Source organism: Eumetopias jubatus, unplaced genomic scaffold (assembly GCF_037043125.1).
Source record: "Eumetopias jubatus isolate StellerSeaLion01/CBP00866 unplaced genomic scaffold, mEumJub1_p1.0 scaffold_10, whole genome shotgun sequence".
NCBI classification, from domain to species: domain Eukaryota; kingdom Metazoa; phylum Chordata; class Mammalia; order Carnivora; family Otariidae; genus Eumetopias; species Eumetopias jubatus.
Genome location: NW_028274816.1, coordinates 96127493 through 96152828, shown reverse-complemented (window position 1 = coordinate 96152828; position 25336 = coordinate 96127493). Strand labels below are relative to the sequence as shown.

Genomic DNA, 25336 nt, shown 5'->3' with positions numbered 1-25336 from the left:
CCCCCGGGCTGCAGCTCGCGGGGGGCCGCCTTGGCCCCTCCCCGGGCAGGCGCCCCTGCCCAGGCGGGCCAGGAAGCATTGGTCCCCGCCCCGCTCGGTTAGGCCCGCAGCCGTGGGACTTTGGAGTCGGGGAGGAAGCGCGGCGGGGCGGGGAGGTGGGGGTGTGTCGAAAGGCGGCGGCGGGGTTTTATAATCCGCAGGGCGGACGCCGCGCGGGAGAAGGGGCAGCGTCGCGCACCGCGCACCGCGCACCGCGCCATGGGGGCCGCGTCGGGCCGAAAGCGGCGGGGGCCGCCGCCGCTGCTGCTCCTGCCGCCGCTGCTGCTGCTGCTGCCGCCGCCGCCCGCCGCCCTGGCGCTCGACCCCCACCTGCAGCCCGGAAACTTTGCCGCCGACGAGGCCGGGGCGCAGCTCTTCGTGCAGAGCTTCAACTCGAGCGCCGAGCTGGTGATGTACCAGAGCACGGTCGCCAGCTGGGCGTACGACACCAACATCACCGAGGAGAACGCGCGGCGCCAGGTGGGCGCGCGGGCCCGGGGCGGGGGCGGGGGCGGGGCCCGGACGCCCAATCACAGGCCTGCGGTCGGGCGCTGGGGGGCGGGGAGTCACCGCCGGGCGCGCGCCCCCCGACCTCGCTGCGCCCCATCAGACCGGCGGTGGGTGTCCCAGCACGATACTGGGCGCATGGTCCGTGCCCAATCCAAGAACCAAATGGATAAGGGCTGGCTCGCCTGACCTCGAGTCACCCCGGGTGGCAGCGCCCTGGGATGACATCGGGCTGGGTCAGAGAGTGCCGGCTCTGCTCTGGGCCCTCATCCTTTGCAGCCTTAGCCTCCCCCTCTCTCACTGTTCCTGTCACTGCTCATCACTATCTACCCTCCCCTCCGCCCGCCTCTCTTCTGGCCCCAGTTTCTGCTCCACCGCTCACCTGAGGCAGATTCCCCCGGCTCCTGACCCCCCAGAGGAGAGAGCAGTGCTCCCATAAGCCCCGGTGTCCAGGAGCCCCTGGCCTTCCCAGCGCCATGGTCTTCCCTGTGTCCCCTCCGGTGCCCACAGGAGGAAGCAGCCCTGCTCAACCAGGAGTTTGCTGAGGTCTGGGGCCAGAAGGCCAAGGAGCTATACGACCCAATCTGGCAGAACTTCAGCGACCCGATCCTGAGAAGGGTCATCAGCGGTGTGCGCACCCTGGGCCCTGCCAACCTGCCTGTGGAAAAGCGGCAGCAGGTAGGCCTGGTGCACCTGAGGGGTGGGTGCAGAAGTGGCCAGCATGCCTTCCAGGGCCGCCCTGTGCTGGCGGTGGGGGAGCCTGGCAGAGAGGGACCCTGGGATCTGCATGTGCCCTGACCATAGGGGAAGCCTCAGTGAGCACAGAATGGCTCCCTGCAACATTGATTTCCCTTGGAGATGGGGTATAGAAAGCGAAATTCAAGTTAAAAGATGAAAAGGGGATTTTCAAAATTTCTCCATAGCCCGGTGTGGTTTGTGGGCTTCTGAAAGACTGAGGAAGACTGAGAAGCCATGGAGGCCAGAAAGTGAGAGGGATTTGCCCTCACTGCAAGGCAGTGACCGAGCTTAGACTTGAACCCCATCCCAAATTCTAAGGACACTTGTTTCCACTTCCACAGACTGCCCCCACGGAAAGTGGAATCAGTATATTAGTGATCGGAAGTGTCCTGAGTGCCACGAGGGAGGGGCCTTGCCCAAGCCACATCCCCTCTCCAGGCTTCCATTTCATCCCAGCAAACAGAGGAGGGGGCCGCCCGATTGTCCGTGGGGGCTGTTCGCTGCTAACATTGTCTCCACTCTAACCCCCCAGTACAACTCTCTGCTAAGCAACATGAACAGGATCTACTCCACAGCCAGGGTCTGCTTCTATCCCAACAAGACTGCCATCTGCTGGTCCCTGGACCCAGGTATGGCTTTGTCTCTACTTGTCTCTCTCTGCTGGCCCCTCCCGGCCCTTCCCCATGGCTCTGCTGCACCCAGGAAGAGGGTGTGTTTCATGGGTGAGCCCACGGAGGGAGTGGGTAAACCCAAAGGCATTGACCTCCAATTGGGGGCTGGACTGTCGGAAACCCCCACACCCCTGCTTCTCCTGGCACACTGATTCCTGAAACCTCCAACCTCCAACTCCCATCCCACCCCACCCGCACCCCCATGGGTGCTTTGGCCTCTCCCATCCCCACTAGCCTTCCTCCTGGCTGCCTGGTTTTTCCCTTTCATGGGTCCTCTCAGTGTCCCAAGGGCCCTCCAAAAGCACACACCGACACCCCCATCCACTAGGCAGCCTGATGTTAGCCACTCCAACCAATGAGCCGTGAACGGTCTGTCTGGGTTTTGGCCTCTGGATGGCCTCTTGGTTCCACTTAGAGCCTCACTTCCCTAGGGACAAGGGCCCCTCTTGGGTGCTTGCCTTGTATAGCTCCCAGCCCCATCCCACCCAGCCTGCAGGCAGCCCTTGGCTTGGGGGGCACCCTGATGTTGAGGAAGCAGGTAGAGATGGTGAGGACTGGCGTGGGAGGTCTACTGACGACAGCTGCTGCCTTCAGTGGAAGCAAGTGACCCCACTCACCTGTGTCTCAGAGCTCACCCACATCATGGCCATCTCAAGAAACTACGCGTTGCTGCTCTATGCCTGGGAGGGTTGGCACAATGCGGTGGGCACCCCGCTGAAGCCCCTGTACCAGAACTTCACTTCCCTCAGCAATGAGGCTTACCAGAAGGATGGTGAGTTGATCTACCCCGTCCATGGTGTGAGTCAGTGCTTCCCTTCACAGCTTGCCAGGTGCTCTCCCATCCATGGTCCCCACGGAGCCCAACCTGAGGCAGACAGAGCAGCTGTTACAATGACTCCATATACCGACTCAAGGTCGTACAACTAGTGGATGGTGGGACCGGCTCGAGCCCCATCTGCCTTCCTCGGGGGCTGGGGGCTGCCGTGTGGCCCTCACGCTGCCCCTCCTGGCACATGTCAGAGCCCTAGCCCTCATCTTTGCCTCTCCGGGATCTATTTAGCGGGAGTTGGAACAACCCCTGGTGGGGAAATCATAGAGCAGCAGTCCCCAAGGCATTTTTTCCAACTAGCTGGCAGGTACACAGGCCCCGAGCCAGGAGGATGGAGAAGTAGGAGCTGGCCGAGGAGGTGCCAGAGCCTTGGGCCTGAGCTGCACCCTCAACACCCCCCCCCGCCAGGCTTCTCAGACACAGGGGCCTACTGGCGCTCCTGGTATGAGTCACCCACCTTCGTGGAGGATCTGGAGCACCTCTACCATCAAGTAGAGCCCCTCTACCTGAACCTCCATGCCTACGTCCGCCGCGCACTGCACCGCCGATATGGAGACAGATACATCAACCTCAGGGGACCCATCCCTGCTCACCTGCTGGGTAAGGACATTGCCTCGCCTCCACGCGCACCCCACGGGTCGTCTTCCTGTCTCACGTTTTAGAGCACCATCCTGTGCACTCCTCCCCCCCACGAGCCCACGTGGCTCACCCCGCAACCCGGGAAGGCAGGTGGCCCCTCTCAATCATCATGACCCTGCTTTTCAGACAGGGAGCCCGAGGCTTGTGGTGCGTAGACTTGGCAGAGAACAGAGAACTGGCGAAAGGTGGAGCTAGGAGTCACACTGCAGACTTTGACTCCAGGTCCAGTGGGGGAGGAATAATCATCTTAGATTCTGTCCCAGGAAGCAAGCCCGCGGCTGGCAGTGCGAGCCCAAGTGATGCTGCTGGGGTCCCTCCCGCTGGTGCCAGGGTCCTTGCCAACCCCGGGGAACCTGGAGCATTCGGGAGCGTGAGTGGGCCTGAGGCGCCAAGCAGGCTGCTACCTTGAGTGCCGAGGGCCCGGGTGCCAGGGACCCAGGGGGCTGCTCAGTGACACACATGGGGAAGCGGGCGGGCAGCTAAGCTGACTGGCACCCCTCCTCTGTCTAGGTGACATGTGGGCCCAGAGCTGGGACAACCTGTACGACATGATGGTGCCTTTCCCTGACAAGCCGAGTCTCGATGTTACCAATACTATGGTGCAGAAGGTAAGCTCGGAGTCGGGCCAGGGTGGGGGCAGCAGAATAGCGTCTGACATGGGGAGAGGGGCAGGAAGAAGTCACGGGAGGGAGATGGGTCCCCCCCTTTCTATAGAGCAGCAGCCTGGCATGTGCATACAAGCAGTGAGCTGGGGTCTGTGTCCAGGGTGAGGTGCCAACCCCTCCCTCCAGGACCCCACAGGTGGGGTGTGGCCAGCCATCTACTTTTGCTTAGCCACTGTGGTTAGTAGGGGCCCTGCCTCTGGGAACGGAGGCTACAAGAGCAGAGACTCCCTTCGTGGGCAAGGAGCTGAGCTGGGTGGGAGCCACAGTGAGCTCCCACAGCTGGTCCCTGACCTGTGGCTGCACCCCACCCCCAACCAGGGTTGGAACACTACGCACATGTTCCGGGTGGCAGAGGAGTTCTTCACCTCCCTAGGCCTCTCGCCCATGCCTCCTGAGTTTTGGGCAGGGTCCATGCTGGAGAAACCAACCGACGGGCGGGAGGTGGTGTGCCATGCCTCTGCCTGGGACTTCTACAACAGGAGAGATTTCAGGTCTAGACATGGGAGGGGAAGGGGGGTCTGGAGCTCCAGGAAGGGTGGGCAGCCTGGGCCCAGAGAAACCAGTTCCCAGAACCAACTCTACTCCCAGCCCCAACACTGTTTGGGGGGAGCTGGGTCTATTCCAAGGCTATTGGGCATATGAGACCCCTTATGCCACCTTCCCTGAGCCGCTTTGACAGGTAGCAAATGTACTTTGGAGTGGAGGAAGAAGGCCCCGAGTGTGGGCTGGGGCAGGGCAAAGATCTGTGTTTCCACCAGCTCCTTCGAGGCCCAGGGCAGTGCCCAGCTGGCTCCTTTCCCTTAGGTACCAGCCTCCCCGTGCTCCGGTCCTTGCCCTGCCCTGTCCTTCACCCTCACCCTCGCCATCTCCCTGCCCCAGGATCAAGCAGTGCACGCGGGTCACTATGGACCAGCTGTCCACGGTGCACCACGAGATGGGCCACGTGCAGTACTATCTGCAGTACAAGGAGCAGCCTGTCTCCCTGCGCCAAGGGGCCAACCCTGGCTTCCACGAGGCCATCGGGGATGTGCTGGCGCTCTCCGTCTCTACTCCTGCACATCTGTACAAAATTGGCCTGCTGGACAATGTCAGCAATGACATGGGTATGGGGGGTGGAGAGGACCCAGCCCGGCCCCACCTGGACCCCATTCCATCCCACAGCGGACAGCTTGCCCACGCTCCCACCTGCCCTTCCTGTTTCTGCCTCTCCACCCCAGGTCAGGCAGGTTTGGGCGTCCACCTGGAGCCTCACAGCTCACCCCAGGTCCCAAATGGACACTGCCCAAGGGCCCTCTTCCAAGCAGGGCTCCATGGTCGTGAAGGCCAGCCTTCCCTTCTCTTCTGCATCTGCCAACCCCACCCTATCCTAGCTGGACCCCCGTCTCCCTCTGACCTCTCTCTTCTCTTCTTCCAACAGAAAGTGACATCAATTTCTTGTTGAAGATGGCACTGGAAAAAATTGCCTTCCTGCCCTTTGGCTACTTGGTAGACCAGTGGCGTTGGGGGGTCTTTAGTGGGCGTACCCCCCCTTCCCGCTACAACTTTGACTGGTGGTATCTTCGGTGAGTAAAGAGGGATCAGGAACGGCCTAACCCCAAGTGGCCCTCCTCCCTCTCCTGGGCACCCTGGAGCCTCCTGCCTCCATCAGTCCGGTTCCCGCCTCTCTAATGTTGTCTCAACCCTTTTCCCTACCCATTCTTTCCTACCTAAAACTCCCTCCTCCAGGAAGTCTTCCAAAATTCAACAGAGGGGGAAGGGATGGCCTGGTGAGAATGCCTGCTTCACAGTGTTTTCTGCAAAGGCTAAGTCAGCCTGTTTGCAACTTTTATGTCCTAAGTCAATTCAACCATCCTCTTCTAGAACCAAGTATCAGGGGATCTGTCCTCCAGTTGCCCGAAATGAAACCCACTTTGATGCTGGAGCTAAGTTTCATGTCCCAAATGTGACACCGTACATCAGGTACCAGTGCCCCTCCCCCCACACTGTTAGTCCCCCTCCCCCTTCTCAGGGCTGGTCCCCACACTCTTCTGGCTCCCCACCCCCACCCCCCACCCAAGGGCCTGGGATTTAAGTGGGCCTCTGTCTTGAGCCAGGCTTGGTTCTCTCTTCTCCCCCAAGGCAGCCCCTGTGGTCTGGCCTCTGCGCTGGGAGGGGCTGGGTGGTCCCCGGGTGCAGGCCCCCCAACCATTTGCCCTAACGCCCCCTTGTACCTGCAGGTACTTCGTGAGTTTTGTCCTGCAGTTCCAGTTCCATCAAGCGCTGTGCAAGGAGGCGGGCCAACAGTCCCCACTGCACAAGTGTGACATCTACCAGTCCACCCAGGCAGGGGCCAAGCTCCGGTGTGTAGCGGGAGCAGGAGGGCAAGTGGGAGAGGGGAGAGGGGGCGAGGAAGACGTGTCTGGGAGGCAGCTGGCTGCCCGTGGGAAAACCACAAGGCCCTGCTGGGGGAGGAGGGTGCCTTCCTTCCCGCCCCCTTCTTTCCCTCATCAAGGATGTACGGAGTAGGCCTCTGCCTGGCACAGGAGAGGACGATGTCCCTGCCCCCTTGCCAGAGCCCCTAGTCCCCAGAGTCTTAATGTTGCCATTCTGGCAGGCCAGTGGGGGACAGAGGTGGGCCAGGGGCCTGTATCGGACGCTGGCCTGAGCCCCCTGTGCCCACCGACAGGGAGGCACTGCGGGCAGGCTCCTCACGGCCCTGGCAGGAGGTGCTGAAGGAGGCGATTGGCACAGACACCCTGGACGCTCAACCCCTGCTTGACTACTTCCAGCCAGTCTACCGGTGGCTGCAGGAACAGAACGAGCGTCACGGGGAGGTGCTGGGGTGGCCGGAATACCAGTGGCGGCCACCGGTGCCCAATAATTACCCACAGGACATCGGTAAAGCCCGGAGTGAGGGTGGGCCGGGTACTAACGTAAGTTCTCGGTTCTGGGCTCTGGACCCAGGCCCCTGGTTCCTGGTTCCTGGTCAGCTGCTCCCTGCTGGGCCCTGGCGCCCTGCCCTGAAGGACCACGCAGCGCCCTCAGCTCATCACAGGGCCCTGGGGTGGGAATGGGCATGTCTTTTCTCCAGCATTCTAGGGAGGGTGTGCCCAGGTCTGAGGCCCCCCCGGGGGCAGGCTGGTGGGCACACTGCTCTATGAGGTCACATTGTGGGCTCCACTCTTACTGGCCAGGGGGCTGTGGCTACAGGGCTCTGCTCTCCTGCGGCCATGGGCCAAGGTTGGGCTGCTCCAGGACTGCTCAGCCTCTTCCTCCTCTTGCTCTGCTGTGGGTACCCCATGCTGGTCCCCAGCCAGGAGACCACCCACCAGCTGACAACCAACCAGGGAACAACCAGCCAGGCAACAACCAGCAGCCAGACAACAACCAGCCAGGCAACAACCGACAGCCAGACAACCCAGAGCCCAAGTGGGACCGGCTGGGGGGCGGGGCGGGGCCTGGGGGGAAGGAGCAGGAGGCTGGGGCAGCTACAGGCTCAGGCCACCCGGCAGCAGAGGGCAAGGGGAGGCCTGTCTTTTTCCCTCCACTCTGTTCCACAGGACTGGTGACCGATGAGGTTGAGGCCAGAAGGTTTGTGGAGGAATATGACCGGAGATCCCAGGTGATATGGAACGAATATGCCGAGGCTAACTGGAACTATAACACCAACATCACCACAGAGGCCAGCAAGATCCTGGTAGGGGCCCTGCCTGTGCCCCATGCTCATGCACACACACACACACACACACACACACACACACACACTCACATACATACTCACACACACGTGCAGCACACATGCGTGCTCCTCCCCCCAGGGACCGAGCCTCAAAACCCAAGACAGAGCAGAGAGCAGGCTGCCCCCTCCCTCCCTTGAGGGAGGCTGTCAGGATTTGTGAAAAATCCAGATGGAATATTTAAAATAATACTCAACTTCAGATTTGGATGGGCATATACTCAATGCCTAAAAAAGTTGTCTTTTTTTAGCAAGCAATCTGTTGTCCGTAGTAGAATGATTTGCATAGACACAGGTGAGGCTAAAGGTGGATTTTTAGGTTGAAAGCCCCTGTTTGCCACCACAGTAAGGACTAGCTGCCCCTCAGCCCCTTCCCCGCCTGTGTGGTGAGCACAGGTTTCACAGAGGTGAGCCACAGAGAACCAACATCCAACATTTCTTGAAGACCACTGTGTGCTTTATGGCTGTTGCCTCCTTTATTCCTCAACAGCCTTTGCAAAACCAGTGATCTTGTTCCCATTTTACAGTTGGGACCCTGAAGCTCAGAGAGGCCATAGAACTAATACCAACCTGTCCCCATCCTAACAGGATACGAGGTGCGGGGGGGACTTCCCCTTCTGTCTACCAGGACATGTCTTGTGTGATACTGGGTCTCTGCTGAGGGGCACACACTGCATCCAAGACATTATAGACAGTCCTAGTTAAAGAGCAAAGGCAACGACTTGATAAAACTTCCCTCCCCACTGTAACCCCCAGTCCCTTCCACTCCCCCTGTGGCCCCTCCAAAGCTCCTGGGCCTCATGGCATGGTTTCCCCTGTGCCCTCAGCTGCAGAAGAACATACAGATGGCAAACCACACCTTCAAGTTTGGCACCTGGGCCAGGCAGTTCGATGTGACTAACTTCCAGAATGCCAGCATCAAGCGGATGATAAAGAAGATTCAGGACCTAGAGCGGGCAGCGCTGCCTGCCAAGGAGCTGGAGGAGGTATGTGGCTTGTGGGGAGCAGAGAATGGAAGGTCCAAGGTCAAGACCAGGTCCCAGCTCAGGGCAGTGAGCCCAGTACAGGGTCTGGCCTTCCTGCTGCTTCTTCTTCCTCTATCCGCCATGTTGACATCACCTGCAGAATTCCTGAGAAGGCAGCACCTTTGAGAACACGCTCCCCCAGCTCCATAGTTCCCCCCCTGCCCATGATGGTGCCTGGGGCAGAACAGGTAGCAAAGGGATGCATCTTGCTGCCTCTCTCCTTCCTCCTGCAGTACAACCAGATCCTGCTGGACATGGAAACCACCTACAGTGTGGCCTCTGTCTGCCACACCAACGGCACCTGTCTGCAGCTGGAGCCTGGTGAGCACACGCGGGGAAGGGGGGGGTGGGGCTGGCCCATGGAGGGGGCGGTCAGGGGCTCCTAACTCATGGGGCCAGCATGCCCAGGGGATTCACTCCCCTGTTTTCCACCAATGGGGGGCTTCTCTGCCACCACTGAAGATGGGCACCTACTTCATCTCTGCTCTAATCACATCCCTCCCTTGTATCCGCGCTTCTGCTCCCTCTGGGTCCCCCCTGGACTCCTCTCTTTTCCTCTCTGCACTCCGCCCTTCAGAGTAGGACATTCTTCAGATTTGTCTGCCGAGTGCTTAGACCCCCAACTAGGGGTAGTAACTCTAGGTACCTTCCTTCCTTCACCCTACGCATATCTTTCCCACCTTCTCTGGCCTCCTTCTTGCCCCCCACACCCCCACATTGAGGCCACGGCTCATGGAACCCACTTCCCCGCTCGAAGGAATGCACCGGCTCTTGCTCGTTCCCTTTGTCTCGTCTCTTCACACCGGCTGGTCCTTCTTAGCTGCCCACCCGCCTTTGGAAGAGCTCACCCTGGACACTCGAGTACCTGCACCCAGATACGTTCTGTCCTCCTTCCTGACCCACCCTCCCAAGGGTTGGGGAGCCAGGGGCATAAACATTCTTCCTGAGGAATCGCTACCCAGAAACCATCTCTTCCTGGCCCTCTGCCCAACTCCAACATTAGAACAATGACAAATAGAAGGGGAAATGGAAAATAAACAGGAGAGAGAGAGTTTTCCTGAGACAGGGTTTGGCCTGCGGTTTGTATACATGGGGATGCACGCACTGTGTTGCGGGGGCGTACGTGTGCCTGGGTGCATGTGTGTGCACACGTGTATGCGGAAGAGAGTAACCTTCAGCCTCTCCCCACCGCCCCCCGTCAATTAGCCTCTTAATCCAGGCCCGGGCCATCAGTTCACTGCCATGAGTAAAACGAAGAAGCACCCACAAAACAGAATACTCACATCAACAGAGGGCAGAGGTGAAATTCTCAAAATACACTTTTTTTCCCAAACAGTTCATTTGAATGTACTTTCGCTGTGAGAAGTAGATATCCCAAAACGTATTCCGAAACAGAGAGAAAGCACAAGTCAGATAGGGAGGTGCGGCTGGCCCCGCAATGGCATCCGCAGTCTTCCAGCTCGGGGCTGGGTGGCCAGGAAGGGGAGCCACCCCGGGCCTGTGGGGGGCTCCGGAAGTGACACGTGAGTTCAGGCCCTCCTCGTCCCAGCTCCACCAGGTGCGTGTCAGCTCCGTGCAATCCATATGGAGGAGGCTGCACACACAGTGTGGCTTTGACGGGACACAGACCCGGGACTCTGGGCTCCCGGGTGGCGCTGGGATGGCTCTCTGTACTTTGTCTCCACAGCCATCCTTGTGTCCCGTCTGGCTCACTAGCATTCCTACAACTGTCCTGGGCCCCGTGAAGACTCAGAGACCCATGAGGCACACTCCCTGCTCAGGGCCCTTGTGCTCCCATTTGACTTTTGCACCGCCCCCCATGAGTGTTGGCTTTTCCCCATTTGGAAGATAAGGGAAGAAGGGTCCCATGACTTGCGAGGTTATTCTGGGGTCAGTGGGAGACTAGACAGGAACTCAGGTCTTGTGCCCTCCAAGGCACTTGTCCCTCCCACGGAGGGGGTAAGCAGGAAGTCCGTGGGGAGCGGCAGCTCTGGAGTCCGGGCCTTTGGTTTGTGCCCAGCCGGGCCACTTCTTGGCTGGGGGGGGGGCCCTGCCATGTCAGCAGGACACTGATGTGAAAACCAGTGCACCCCTCACGGGGCTGTTGCCACCCTGAGGTGGTGTGGGTAACCTCTGAGCCCCGGGCCGACCCCGGGAAGTCTCTGTAGAAAGCGCCCGAGCCTTTCTCCCATGTTACTAGACTGGCTGCCCGGACAGGCCTCTTCACTGGACCTCCCCAGCTTGACCCCAGCTCCAACCGAGTCCACTTTATAGGAGGTGGGAGGTGAGCCAAGGGCTGGAAGCTTGAGCCCTTCAACCCCTCCCCGCAGATGTGACGAATCTCATGGCCACATCCCGGAGATATGAAGACCTGCTGTGGGCCTGGAAGGGCTGGCGAGACAAGGTGGGGAGAGCCATCCTCCCTTCCTTCCCCAAATATGTGGAACTTGCCAACAAGGCTGCACGGCTCAACGGTGAGTTCCTCCAGCCAATATCCCTGGCTCTCTGGCCCCAGCCCCACTGGGGCCCTCAGGAGGGTCCTCTGAGCCTCCTAAACTCGGTGAGAGGGAGGTCCCTAGAGGAGGTGGGGCGGAGGGTGCTCAGGGAATGGTCGGGTGTCCCCTCTGCAGGCTATGAGGATGCAGGGGACTCCTGGAGGGTCATGTACGAGATCCCGTCCCTGGAGCAAGATCTGGAGCAGCTTTACCAGGAGCTGCAGCCGCTCTACCTGAACCTGCACGCCTACGTGCGCCGGGCCCTGCACCGCCACTACGGGCCCCAGCACATCAACCTGGAGGGCCCCATTCCCGCTCACCTGCTGGGTGAGGACAAGGACTGGGGCGGGGGCAGGGGCGGGGGACAGACGCCACGAGGGAGCGTGGCGCCAGTGCTGCCCAGAGGGCAGAGGGCAGCCTGGGAGGGATCTTCAGAGGGCCCATCAGGTGGAAAGAGTGAAGATCTGAGGCTGAGGCAATGTTGCCAGGGCTGGGGTGGGGTGACAGCTGAGTGTGGGGACGCAAACCCCCTGCTTGCCTTGAGCACCCCGTTTGCTATGGAGCTACATGGCACAGAACACCCAGATGGAGCAGTGGGGGAGCTCATAATACTGTTGCAGGAGACCGTATCACCCAGCCCAGCTCAAAGCGGCATGATGCTTGGGGCGGGGGGGGGGGGGGCGCGAGGAAGGGGCCGAGAGTGAGAACCGGGGTCTCCCTGAGAGGCGGCACGTGAGCAGAGCCTTGAAAGATGAGAGAGGCTCCTACAGATGAAAAAATAAGCGGCGGTAGGGACAAGCGCAGAAAGAACGCTCAGGCCAAGGGGAGTTAGGAGCACAGAGGGACAACATGGAGAGTGTAGATCCATCACGACTTTTGGACCCTCCTGTTTTCAGGGCTTGTAAACTCAGACGCCCTGAAGGCAGGAAGTAGGCAGTGGAAGACAGTGAGGGATGACGGGGAGGGGAGCAAAGCAGAGGCTCCCGGGTTCCTGTCCCTGTCCAGCCACTGAGGGCACAGCCCTGGAAGGCTTGTTGCTGTGAGCAGAGACCAGACAGGGCCACAGACCATTTGTCAATCACAAGGGAGACCCCAGAAAGCTCGTCCAGGTTTGGGGAGCTTGTAGCCCAAGAGCCCAGCCATCCTTGATCCCACTCTGGTAAGACCAAGAATATCAGAGGGGACATCAGCTTGATGACTGAGAAACACAGACCCCGTAGGGGAGGCTCCATGCCCAAGTGGCCCCGGGAGCGGGTGCAGATCTGGGGCTTAGAACTCAGACCTTGGCGCTCAGAGCAGATAATGACTTGGTGCGCTGGATGCGCGGGCTGAAGACGATGTGTGTCGAATGCCCAGCATGGTTTACAAACAGTAGGTGCTCAAGAGACAGTGTGAAGATCTTAAGGCTGGGATCCAGTCCCCTTTCCATGGGTGATGGTGCTGAGTCTAAGAAATAACATCCGTCTCTCCTCTCTCTCTGCCTTCTCTTCCCCTACCTGCCTCCAGGGAACATGTGGGCTCAGACCTGGTCCAACATCTATGACTTGGTGGTGCCCTTCCCTTCAGCCCCCAAGATAGATGCCACAGAGGCCATGATAAAGCAGGTGCACACTGGGCCCCTCATCACACTTCTGCTCCTCCAGGGCAGCCCCAGGGCACAGGGGAAGGGAGACCTCTGCTTCAGTGGGAGAGGGCCCTCTTATTCAGGAATTCCTTCTGGTTTGGCCCTCTCCCAGCCCCCACCCCGACTGCAGCACACAGTCCGTCCCCTTAGTCCCCAGTTTGGGCAGAGCTCCCTCTGCTTTCAGGGCTGGACACCCAAAAGGATGTTTGAAGAAGCGGACAATTTCTTCACCTCCCTGGGGCTGTTGCCCGTGCCCTTTGAGTTCTGGAACAAGTCAATGCTGGAGAAGCCGACTGACGGGCGGGAGGTAGTGTGCCATGCCTCTGCCTGGGACTTCTACAATGGCAAGGACTTCAGGTGTGTCCAGGTAGTAGCCAGGGGACCGTAGCCTGAGCCCAGTGAGCAAGGAGAGGAGCCAAGTAAAGGTTCTACTATTGTCCCCTCAGCCAGAGCAAGCAGAAACAAGCACAGGGACCAGAGCTTAGGATGGAGGGTCAAATGCACTGGGCCTGACCCCAGCTTGGCCATTGGCTTCCAGAGGGAGAACCTTGACTACCAAGCGAGGGTCTTCTCGGACACTGGCCAGTTCTGGGTGTGAGCACTGGTGAGCTGCCCAGCCTTCCCTCATCTGGGGTGGCCCCTGCTTATAGAAGGCCATCTCCCTGGCTACATGGGCCTTGACACAGAGAGGTACCTGAGGACACTGGGGGCTTCACACAGGCCCACCACTGACAGAGGCTCAGAAGCTGTCTTGGTCTGAGGATCGTTATCTCTTGCTGCATAACAAACCACCCCAAAACTTAGTGGTATAAAACAACCATTTGTTTATGTTCATGATTTTATTGGTCAGGAGCGCAGGCAACACGCAGTGGACATGGCTTACTCCTGCTGTACTATGATGGAGATTCTGATGGCTGGGGATTGCGGGGTGGGGACCCGGTTCTGGCTCTTGGTCAGGTTCCTCAATTCTTCTCCATGTGGCACGTGCTGGGGCAGGAATGTTCAAGATGACTTCTTTACTCATGTGTTGGGTACTTGGACCGGGATGACTGGAGCAGCTGCGGGTTGACGGGACATCTCTCTCTCCAGGCTAGATTGGGCTTCCTCCCGGTATGACAGTCAGGCAGTTAGATTTCCTACCCGGCAGTCGGCATCCCCCAGAAAGAAAGCAAAACAACCAGGTCTCTCTCTTAAAGGCTCAATCCAAAACTGCCCGAGTCACTTCTGCCGTACTTTATTGGCTAAAGCAAGTCACAAGGTCAATCCAGATTCAAAGAAAGGAAAGAAGACCCCGCCTCTTGGGAGAAGTGGCAAAGATGATCTGCCATTATTGATGAAGTGTCTTCTTTTAAGAATGGACACAGAGAGGCTAGAACAAAGCAGCCAGGGTTCACTGGATTGCCTGTCCTTGGGCCCCTCCTTCAAAGGCATGAGGACTGAGTGTAGGGCTGGATGTAGACAGAATCAAGAGGGTGAGAGCCCTTTTTGGGGGGGGGGGCTTCCCTGGTATGGGGAGTCATAAGGAGAAGGTGGACACCCCAATCTCAGTGTAACCGGGATGCTGAGAAATTCTTCCCCTCCCAATACAAATGACAGAGAAATGGGGTCAACTGAACTGAAGGGCTCTGGTTAGATCCAAGGGAGAATTTCGCTGGTTCACAAAAGAGAATAAGGAAAGACAAAGAAGGAGGTGGGACCTCTGGCACGGACAGCTCTGCAGATGACATTTCAGCCCTAGCCAGAAGCACTCTGGGGTGAATATGTTTGCTGATGTTGGGCGCATGGGATGCAGAAGAGCTGAGAATTACTGTTGTTTCCTTCAGGAAGCCTAAGTCTTGGAAGAAACAAAATGTGTGCATGAAAAACCACAGAACCCATGTTCTAGAAAGTCCTGCACAATTATAGCCGAGTGTCGCAATGCCTCTAGAGCGAGTACTTCGCACGGTTAGAGAGCAACATGGCAATGAGGGCTGGAGTTTTTTGGGGAAGTAGGAGACAGAGGGATGGCCTGAATGGCCTTCCAACCCTCAGATTCCCTCTTTCTCAGGCTTCCTCCATACCTCCTTTGGTTTTCCTTCCCCTAATGCTGTGTTCCCTGCATAAAGCACTGATGGGGGTCTGCTTTGTATGCAATAAGGACAGCAGGTCCCTTTGCCCTGCTCCCCGTGTTCCAGGATCAAACAGTGCACCACCGTGAACATGGAGGACCTGGTGGTGGCCCATCACGAAATGGGCCACATACAGTATTTCATGCAGTACAAGGACTTGCCTGTAACCTTCCGGGAGGGTGCCAACCCTGGCTTTCATGAGGCCATTGGAGATGTGCTGGCACTTTCCGTGTCTACCCCCAAGCACCTACACAGTATCAACCTGCTGAGTAGCGAGAGTGGCGGCTACGGTGAGAGGAATGGGAGGTCCTGGTGGGCAGAGGGACTGAGAAGGGGCAGCGAGCTTGGGAGGCTGCAAGAGGGCCCTTGAGGGCTCATAGGCAGAGGTTGGGGCAGAACAGTGGGGAATAAGGAGGTCACCAGCAGGGTGAGCTGGGAGGATGGAACCCTCAGACCATCCCAAGAGGCAGGTCGCTAGATCCAGAGAGGCACAGCCTGCTCCTCCTCTCTCCACCCACTGCGTACCCATCCTGGCTGAGCTGCTGGGACCGGGCAGGAGGCAGGCAGAGAGATCTGATGACCAGGCTCCCTTCCCTTGGCAGAGCAAGACATCAATTTTCTGATGAAGATGGCGCTCGACAAGATCGCCTTTGTCCCCTTCAGCTACCTGGTTGACCAGTGGCGCTGGAGGGTATTCGATGGAAGCATCACCAAGGAGAACTACAACCAGGAGTGGTGGAACCTCAGGTTCTAGAATGTTCCTGTGAGGGTGTGGGTTGGGGAGGGGTCTCTGTCAGTGTCTGTGCATGTGGGGGGGGTGTGGTATTTAGAGAGGATATGTGTCTATGAACAACACATGGGTCGTGTGTGTGTGTGTGTGTGTGTGTGTGTGTGTGTAAGTGATGAGGTGCACAGAGGCTGATTGTGCATAGAGGCATAACACACCAGAGTGTGGAGGGTCCAGTGTAGCTCCAGGGGCAAGGACCTCCCTTTACTTCAAAAACACCAACTCTTCCTGACTTGATTCTCCCCAAACCCTCCCTCCAATGTACCTTTGCCCTTGACAGGCTGAAGTACCAGGGCCTCTGCCCCCCAGTGCCCCGGTCTCAAGGTGACTTTGACCCAGGGGCTAAGTTCCACGTTCCTTCCAGTGTGCCTTATATCAGGTAAGGGGGCAGGGAAGAGGCCATTCAGTGTTCAAAGTGCTGTCACTGTGCTGTGGGGAGTTACCTGTCTGGGCGATCTGGGGGGCCTGGCTGCATGACACACTGCCTAGCTCACTCACCTGAGACCAAGGTTCCCTGTTTTTTCACACTTTTGATGCGATGAGAGCCTCTCCGCTCTAGGCAGTTGAAAAGAGAAACTCTACTATATTTGGCTAATGGTTACAAGACCTTGGTTGGATAGTTAACATTATTAACCATGACCCATGATCCTTGGCTAGATCATGACCTAAGCACTTTTTGTTTTTAAACAAGATTGTGATTGTATAGTAAAGGTACCCTATATTCAACATGTTGCCTGTGATATAATTTGAGTTGTGCCTTGAAGACCTTCTATACACTAAAACCAGGGTTAGAGACCCAGTTGGATCTGGGGCCCTCCCTGGGAGAGAAGGGTCTGGAGAAACCTCAAGGGGGAGGGGTCCGGATGTCTCTGAGCTGCAGGGAGCCCAGGCTACCCATGAGGCAAAGCAGTGGGCGGTGAGGGCTGCCCCAGGAGGGCTGTGGCCGCCTCTAGCCCTTGCCACCTGTACTCCCAGGAAGCCCGTGAGGGAGGGTTTGTGCTCACTGTGCCCCTCTTTCCACCCTAGCACCTGGCATGATGTCTGCATATAGTCGAGACCTAATACATAAGTGTGGGGTGGGTGAATTGTGTTCCCAGAGTCCAGGAAGGGAGAGGAAGCCTGTTCAGATGTTCCAGAGAGCAAGTCATGAGCAGGGGACCAAGGGGGCACAAGGGCACCTCGGAACAGGCCCAACCTGCACAGTGCACAAGGTTGACCTGTAGGGAGGACCCCCATCTGCCTTCTCCACTGGTTTCCCGGCTTCCAGGCTGGCACTAGCTTTCCCATGGAAGCCAGGCCCAGGTGATGGCTAGCTTCTGAGCTCAGTGTAGATCATTCTCCAGGCAGGGGCGGGCAAAGGAGACGCATTCCAAATTCTGACCAGCAACCTTGGCAAAGCCCCTTTAAGAAATGCCAGGGAAGTCAGTGGCACATGGCTTGTGCCCAGCATTCAAAGTGGGAGGCCTGCCCTGCTGGTTTGGGACATTCTGAACCAAGTGTGGAGAGGCTGCTCTGGTCTTGACCAGCAGATTTCTACCAGGGAATCCCTGCTGTTTGGGATAAAGGAGATCATTTGGGCTGGCTTCCTTGCCCAGACCGCCCTGCCAGGTGCACGTGACCCTGGAGGCGACACCTGGCCTCTGCTTGCATCTACCCCAGGAACTGAGACCTCACTGCCTCAGAAGCAACCTGCCAAATCTTTGAGGGGCTCTGCCCTGACCCTTCTCACCCATGAGTGATCCCCAGAGCTCCTCAGAACAGTCTTCCTGAGATGTAGAGGGAGCCTCTTGGGGGTGGGGTTGGGGGGAGGCATGGAACTGGGGAGCCTTGCTGACCCTGCAGACCAGAAGGTGCGCTCACCCCAACAGCCTGTCTGCGGAGGAAGCTGAGGGCCACAGGTCCCCAGCCACCCCACCCCATGCCTCGCTCCCCTCCATGCCAGGTACTTCGTTGGCTTTGTCATTCAGTTCCAGTTCCACGAGGCTCTGTGTCAGGCGGCTGGCCACAATGGCCCCTTGCACACGTGTGACATCTACCACTCTAAGGAGGCAGGGAAGCGCCTGGCGTGAGTCTTTGGCTTTCTTTTGACCATTTTCCACACTCTAACCCCTCAGCTTTGAGGAGCCCAGTGGGGTTCTTCTGGGAACACATGCCATTTGGGGGCCTGGGCTGGGGATCGCAGGTGGAGCCTGTGCCATCTCAGTAGGGAACTAGAGCCCTCTGGGCCCCGGTCTTCCCTCCCCCACTCCCACTCCCACCCCCAGACCTGCCCAGGCCCTCCCAATCCCAAAGGAGTTTGAGGCTGGGGAGTGGGGGGAGGCTGGAGGATGGGAATTAGGCTGAGGGCAGGAGCAGTGAGCCTCCCCGCCTGTCCTTCTGACTCAGTTTCCCTTCTTTGGTGCTCCCCCAGGGATGCCATGAAACTAGGCTTCAGTAAGCCGTGGCCAGAAGCCATGAAGCTGATCACTGGCCAGTCCAACATGTCTGCGTCAGCCATGATGAACTACTTCAAGCCGCTGCTGGACTGGCTCCTCACCGAGAACAGGCGGCATGGGGAGAAGCTGGGCTGGCCTCAGTACAACTGGACGCCCACCTCCGGTACTACTCCCTGTGCCCCTCGGCCCCAGGCCAGCCCCCAGAGCTCACCCAGGGCTGGGCCCCTCCCCAGTGCAGGCAGCCTGCAGTCCGACCTCCGAGCCGGGACAGGGAAGCCAGCCTAACCTGCCGGCCTGCCCACCGCCTGCTCTCCTTGCTTCCCCTGCCCAGCTCGCTCGGAAGGCCCCTTCCCGGGCACCGGCCGCGTCAACTTCCTGGGCCTGGACCTGGAGGAGCAGCAGGCCCGCGTGGGCCAGTGGGTGCTTCTCTTCCTGGGCGTCGCCCTGCTGGTGGCCACCTTGGGCCTCACCCAGCGGCTCTTCAGCATCCGCCACCACAGCCTCCGCCGGCCCCACCGCGGGCCCCAGTTTGGCTCCGAGGTGGAGCTGAGACACTCCTGAGATGACCGGGTCGGGCTGGGCCTGCGGGGGAGCGTCCGCCACCGAGAGACCAGACTGAGGGCACGGGGTCGTGGGCGGAGGACCCACCACCCCCTCACGCCTCACCCCTGCCCGCCCTCCCCCTCTCACCCTGTCCCTCCTCACCGTGCCTCGAACCCTGTGCTGACAGTCCGCCCTCCAGACCACAAACCCCCACGGCCCCTGCCCCCAAGTCCCCGGGCAGCAGGCCGCCTAATGTGGAGCCCCCCTCCCAGTCTTTCTGTGAATACAATTAAAGGACCTGCCTCCCCCATCTGAGTCTGTGTCCCTCCTGGGGAAGCCAGGGGCAGGCACAGGGACGCTGTCCCGCCTGGCAGTCAAGTGGGTCACTTCACTGGGCGTCTTCATCCTCCTCCAAGAAGAGCCTGGGAAAATGCCCCGGAGCTCTGGCCCCAGCACCCACCTCTAGCCCAGGCAGTCAGCCAATGTCCTGCCGCGGCAGGCAGCCCCTGCCAGCCTCGGCACCCACCCAAGGGGACTCTGGGAAGCAAAGGGAGAGCAGACATTCTGGGCTTCTGGCCTTGCATTTCCAGTGCTTCAGCAGCTCTGCCCCAGCTGTTCCCATAAAATGGCAGGTCCTTAAGATGGAAGGCTCCTGGCTGTCCTCTGGTTTCCTGTGGGGGAAGCCTTGCACGTGTCTGACTCACTGAGGGTGCAGAACTGTTCCCGTTAGTCACCTAAGGCTCCTGCCTGCCCCAGCTCCATGTCTATTTGTGTGACTAGACAGAGCCCCTTGAGTATTACCCATGGGGTCCCGGGCCAGATCCCTTTACCTCAGCTGGAGAGGGGCCCTAGATGCTGGAGCTTGGCAGGAGCTAGTGCTCAGGTAGGGATTAACTGCCGGAGGCCACCCCTGCCCTCCCCTGAGCTCATGCTCTCACCCTGAGCCTTCCCTCAGAAAGCCAAGGTGGGCTTGAGGGACTAAAATTTTGAGGGATGCTTTAATAACTTTACTATAGAAAATTCGGAAAATACAGAAAACTATAAAGAAGATTAAAGCCCTCTATGTGAACACGAAAAGACAAGCACTGTTGACAGTTGACTTTCCGCTGTTTTTTTCTCAGCACATATTTGAAATGAGATCCTAGTATATCGACAGTTGTGTATCCTTTTTCCAGTTAACATACAATCTATTTTTCAGATATTTAAATGCCAAGTCTAGAACCTGGTCAAATAGAAGTTGGCAGTTTTCCAGGGCCAGAGGCTCCCATTGTAAGCCTGGTTCTCTCTGTCAGGACCCTGGGCCCAGCGCCTGTCCCCAGCTTTGCTGATGCTTTGACCCCACCCAGGCCGAGCCCCCAATAACTGTCCCCCTGTATCCCTTAGTCCACAGTTTTTTTTTACTCCCCGGTCTCCAGTTGCTATGTGTGTCTGTGTTTGTGTATCTGTGGGCATGCTCGTGTGTGTGTGTGTGTGTGTGTGTGTGTGGTGGGTAGACTAGGTTATACAGGCCTATTCCATGGAGCCGGATGTGGAGCTGAGGTATTTTGGATATGCAGGCGGGTAGAAGTTTATGATTACTTAGGACAATGGAATTTATAAACATGTCCTCTAAATAGTTCCAAGCCTTCTACCACCAATGACTTTTTAATTACTCTCCTCCCCAGCCTGATGTTTCAAAAGCTCCTGGTCTGTCAGACAAAGGTCATTGTCACAACACTCGGTTTCCGATCTTTGTGAACACGGGGGTTCATACTGCCTGTCCCAGCTGGTAGAACAGCATGAGGCACCGGCATTCAACACCCAGAGATCTGAGCCACAGACTGAGGACAAAGAAACTTAACATTGGGCTCCGCCTGACCAGCTTTATCCCCTAGACCTTTTGAAATATTAAAATTGCTTAGACTCGGGCGCCTGGGTGGCTCAGTTGGTTAAGCGACTGCCTTCGGCTCAGGTCATGATCCTGGAGTTCCGGGATCGAGTCCCACGTCGGGTTCCCTGCTCGGCGGGGAGTCTGCTTCTCCCTCTGACCCTCTTCCCTCTCGTGCTATCTCTCATTCTCTCTCTCTCAAATAAATAAATAAAATCTTAAAAAAAAAAAAAAGCTTAGACTCCTGTCACTGCCGCCCCAGGTAAGGAGGGTAAGACGGGTCTACCTGGAAGAAGGTAGAGGAAGGGGAGGGGGTGACAGCAGAAAGAGAAGCCATTCTGGCATTTTCTACCAATGGCCCTGAAGTCTGAGTCCTTCCCTGTGTTGCACCTGCTGATGTCTGACAGCTGATCACTCCTCCGTGACCAGCTTTCACCTACAAGGGCCAAAGTTGGGTGTGGTCGCTGGACAGTTTTTCTGATCTCTCGAACCCCTTCTTGTCCCACGCTGGCTCTAACGTACGTGAATCTGGCGGCTTTGGTCTAGGCCTGAGTCAAATCCTGCCTCTGTACTTACCACCTATGTGACCTGGAGAATTCCATTTTCTGAGCCTATAAAACGGTTCTTGCAAACCCTCTCATGATTGCTACAAAGATTAGATGAGATAATATGCAGCCTCAAGTATATGGTTTCCTCTCTCGATAATGAATGCATCACCACCCCCAGTCACAGACTGTGAGAGTGGGAAAGTCAAGCAGAGATCAACCCCTCACTAGAAAGATGGAGGAAAATGTCCAGAGCAGCTTGCTGGAGCCAGCTGAATGCTCACATCTCCCTCCAGTGCCTTCCAGGAACTTTCTCATCGTTTTTGCACCATTGACTTCCCCGGAGTGCAATGAGCTTGATCACCTGGGGACTCGGCTTCCTTCAGTTCTGGAAATGAGGGCATCATCTCTTTGAACGACACTCTCCCCCTTCTCTCCAGGCTCCTCTTCGGGGTCTCCTACCAGATACTGCTCAGGGCTTTCTATGTTGCCCTCTGTGTCTCCTAAATCCTTGCTCATAGTTCTCGTCTCTTTCTCTATCCTGCGGTCCGGGAGACTCCCCAGTCGTGTCTTCACATTTCAGTCTGCTGCTTCACCTGTCCATAGGGATTTTTGTTGTTCTAATTTAAAAACTGTATTTTTCATTTTCACATCTCTCTTTCAAATCTCCTGTGTGTTCACAAAAGCCCATTCTTGCTTCATGGATTCTATTCTTTTTTTTTTTTTTTATGACTTCAAGATCTGTATTTTTTTTTTAAGTTGTGGTAAAATGTACATACCATACAATATACCATTTTAACCATCTTTAAGCATGCAGTTCAGTGGCATTGAGTACATTCATACTGCCCTGCAACCATCACCACCGTATCTGCTCTAGACCCTGCTTCCAATTCTTTTGAATACGGGCCCCAGATTGGAATTGCTCGATCTCATGGTAATCCTATAATTTTTTGAGGAACCGCCATTCTGTTTTTCACGGTGGCCGCACTATTTTATATCCCCAGCTGCACAAGGCTTCCAGGTTTTCCACGTGTTGACCAACAGATGAGGTTCTCTGGGTGGTTTGGTAACAATCATCCTAGAGATATCTCATGGTTTTGATTTGCATTTCCCTAATAATTAATGATACTGAGCAGTTTTCAAGTGCTTATTATCTGTTTATATCTCCTCTTTAGAGAGATGCCTATTTAAGTCCTTTGCCCCCCTCTGAATTGAGTTTTTTTTTTTTTCATTGCCGAGTTTGGGAGTTCTTTATATATTCCAGATATTAATCACTTACCAGATATGTGATTTACGAACACTTTCTCTCATTCTGTGGGTTGCCTTTGTGCTCTGTTGTTAGTGTCCTTTGATGTGCAAAGGTTTTTAAAATTGGTGAAGTCCAGTGTGGTTTCCGTTGTCATTGTTGTCTGTGCGTTTGGTATCCTATCCAAGATAGCACTGCCAAATCGAATGTCGGGAAGGTTTTCCCAAATGATCTCTTCCAAGAGTTTCAGGATCTTAGCTCTTATGCTTAGGTCTTTAATCCAGTTTCATTTACTCTTTCCATATGGTGTAAAGATCTACATTTTAAATCGCTTTCAGATTGCTCCAAGACCCATCCTTCCTCAGGTGTGTCTGTCATTTAGCACAGGCTCTGGAGCCAGCCCATGCGGATTTGAGTCCCACCTCCACTACTTGCCAGCTGTGTGATTGTGAGCAAGTTCCTCAGCCTCTCTGTGCCTCTGTTTCCTCATCTATAAAGTGGGAGTGTTGATCACAGTATGTACCTCATATATTTTTTATGAGGATTCATATACTAAAAGCTCTCAAAGGGTCCCTAACACCTGGAAAAGCGCTCAGAGGGGACCGGTGATCATTACTGACCCTCATGGCACGCACTTTCTCTTGTACTTGGTCACCTTGACCTATGAGCCGTTTTCAGTGGGAACATTCTTCTGCAGGGTCCCATGTGCACGGCAAGTGCATGTGTTGTGAGGATGTCCCCAGGGTCAAATTTATGGCTGCTTCTTGCAGGACCCCCTTAGAAAGGAAGCCATCTGCTGGCTCCCAGCTTGATGGAGGATCAGCTCTCCCCATACAGGCAGCCATGCTGAAGCACTTTGGGCATGGACATACTCTGATTTCCCACATGGGCCCCCACTCACTGTTGCATGAGCTCTCTTTGTCTCCCCAGCATCTGAAGAGTTCCCTTTCTTGCTTTCCATCTCAGCTCTGTATTTTGCATTCTAAAAAGCCCTATTTTGGGACACCTGGGTGGCTCAGTCGGTTAGGCGTCTGCCCTTGGCTCAGGTCGTGATCTCAGGGTCCTGGGATCAAGACCCACATCAGGCTCTCTGCTCATTGGGAAGTCTGCTTCTCCTTCTCTACCTCTGTGCTTGCTCTCTCTCTCTCCCCCAAATAAATGAATAAAATTTTTTTAAAAAAGCACTATTTTTTAACCCCAAATAGCCAAAGCAATCTTGAGAAAGAAGAATAAAGCTGGAGGCATCACACTTCCTATCTTCAAACTATGTTCCAAAGTCATCGAAATCAAAACAGTATGGTATCAGCATAAAAACAGACACAGAGATCAATGGAACAGAATAGAGAGCCCAGAAATAAACCCACCCATATATGGTCAATATATTTATGACAAAAAAGCCAAGAATATGCCATGGGGAAAGGATAGTTTCTTCAATAAATGGTGTTGGGGAAGCTGGACAGCCATATGTGGAAGAATGAAACTGGACCCCTATCTTACACCATACCAAAAATCAACTGAAAATGGATTAAAGACATGAACATAAAGCCAAAAGGCATAGAACTTCTAGGAGAAAATATAGGGGGTGAGCTCCTAGACATTGGTCTTGGCAAGGATTTTTTGGATTTGACACCAAAAACAAAGACAACAAAAGTAAAAATCAACAGGTGGGATGACATCAGACTAGAAAGCTCTTAGACAGCAAAGTCAATCATCAACAAAATGAAAAGGCAACCTACAGAATGGGAGCAAATATTTGCAAATTACATATCTGATAAGGGATTAATAACCAAAATATATAAAGAACTCCAAAACAAACAAACATACCAATTAAAAAATGAGCAGAGGAACTGGACAGACATTTTTCCAAAGATGACATACAGATGGCCAACAGGTACATGAAATGGTGCCCAACAGCACTAATCATCAGGAAAATGCAAATCAAAACCACAATTAAGAGTCTCATGCTCTACCGACTGAGCTAGCCGGGCTCCAAACCACAATTAGAGAGCACCTCATGCCTGGTAGAATGGCCGTTATCAAAAAGACAAGAAATAACAGGTGCTGGCAAGGATGTGGGGAAAAGGGAACTCTTGTGCACTGTTGGTGGGAATATAAATTGGCAGCCACCGTAGAAAACAGTAATGGATGGGGCGCCTGGGTGGCTCAGATGGTTAAGCGTCTGCCTTCGGCTCAGGTCAGGATCCCAGGGTCCTGGGATCGAGGCCCGCATCAGGTTCCTGGCTCAGCGGGGAGCCTGCTTCTCCCTCTCCCTCTGGCTCTCTCCCTGCTCATGCTCTCTCTCTCTCTCTCTGTATCTCTGTGTCTCAAGTGAATAAATAAAATCTTAAAAAAAAAAAAAGAAAACGGTATGGAGGTTTCTCAAAAAGTCAAAAACAGAACTACTATATGACCCAGCAACTTCACCCTGGGTATTTATACAAAGAAAATGAAATCGTGGGACACCTGGGTGGCTCAGTCGGTTAAGCGTCTGCCTTCGGCTCAGGTCATGATCCCAGAGTCCCGAGATCAAGTCCCACATCAGGCTCCCTGCCCAGCGGGGAGTCTGCTTCCCCCTCTCCCTCCACCTGCAGCTCCCCCTGCTTGTGCTTTCTCTCTTTCTCTCTCTCTCTGACAAATAAATAAAATCTTAGAAAAAAAATGAAATCGCTGTCTTGAAAAGATATCTGCACTCCCATGTTCATTGCAACACAATTTACAATAACCAAGACATGGAAACAACCTAAGTGTCTAATGACAGGTGAATGGATTATGAAAAGGTATACATATGGTATACATTTGCATATACATGTGGTATACATTTGAACAAAAAACTGAGCTCATAGACACAGAGAACAGAT

At 55.8% G+C, this 25336-nt stretch overlaps 1 protein-coding gene across 5 annotated transcripts; it reads left to right on the top strand.

Moving 5' to 3' along the window:
• Window positions 1-258: 258 nt before the first annotated feature.
• Window positions 259-18838, top strand: LOC114196729 (angiotensin-converting enzyme). Of its 5 annotated transcripts, none has more exons than XM_028087514.1 (25): window positions 259-519; window positions 1057-1224; window positions 1817-1913; window positions 2584-2727; window positions 3193-3384; window positions 3934-4031; window positions 4407-4579; window positions 4968-5191; window positions 5506-5650; window positions 5949-6047; window positions 6305-6427; window positions 6754-6965; window positions 7628-7764; window positions 8631-8789; window positions 9062-9149; window positions 11159-11302; window positions 11459-11650; window positions 12830-12927; window positions 13132-13304; window positions 15122-15345; window positions 15658-15802; window positions 16123-16221; window positions 17785-17907; window positions 18253-18440; window positions 18609-18838. In XM_028087514.1, the coding sequence occupies exons 1-25, from the start codon at window positions 259-261 to the stop codon at window positions 18836-18838; spliced, it is 3936 nt and encodes a 1311-aa protein (XP_027943315.1). The 5 variants fall into 5 exon arrangements, with proteins under 5 accessions (XP_027943315.1, XP_087883389.1, XP_027943316.1 ...); XM_088027263.1 differs by having other exon boundaries at window positions 6305-6431; window positions 6758-6965; XM_028087515.1 differs by lacking the exons at window positions 259-519; window positions 1057-1224; window positions 1817-1913; ... (7 more) ...; window positions 6305-6427; window positions 6754-6965 and adding an exon at window positions 7298-7496.
• The last annotated feature ends 6498 nt before the right edge of the window (window positions 18839-25336 follow it).

Coding starts and splice junctions, on each gene's coding strand:
- LOC114196729 (XM_028087514.1), top strand. CDS start 259: ATGGGGGCCGCGTCGGGCCGAAAGCGGCGGGGGCCGCCGCCGCTGCTG. Junction 3,385..3,933: donor CATCCCTGCTCACCTGCTGG/GTAAGGACATTG, acceptor TCCTCTGTCTAG/GTGACATGTGGGCCCAGAGC. Junction 4,580..4,967: donor TACAACAGGAGAGATTTCAG/GTCTAGACATGG, acceptor TCCCTGCCCCAG/GATCAAGCAGTGCACGCGGG.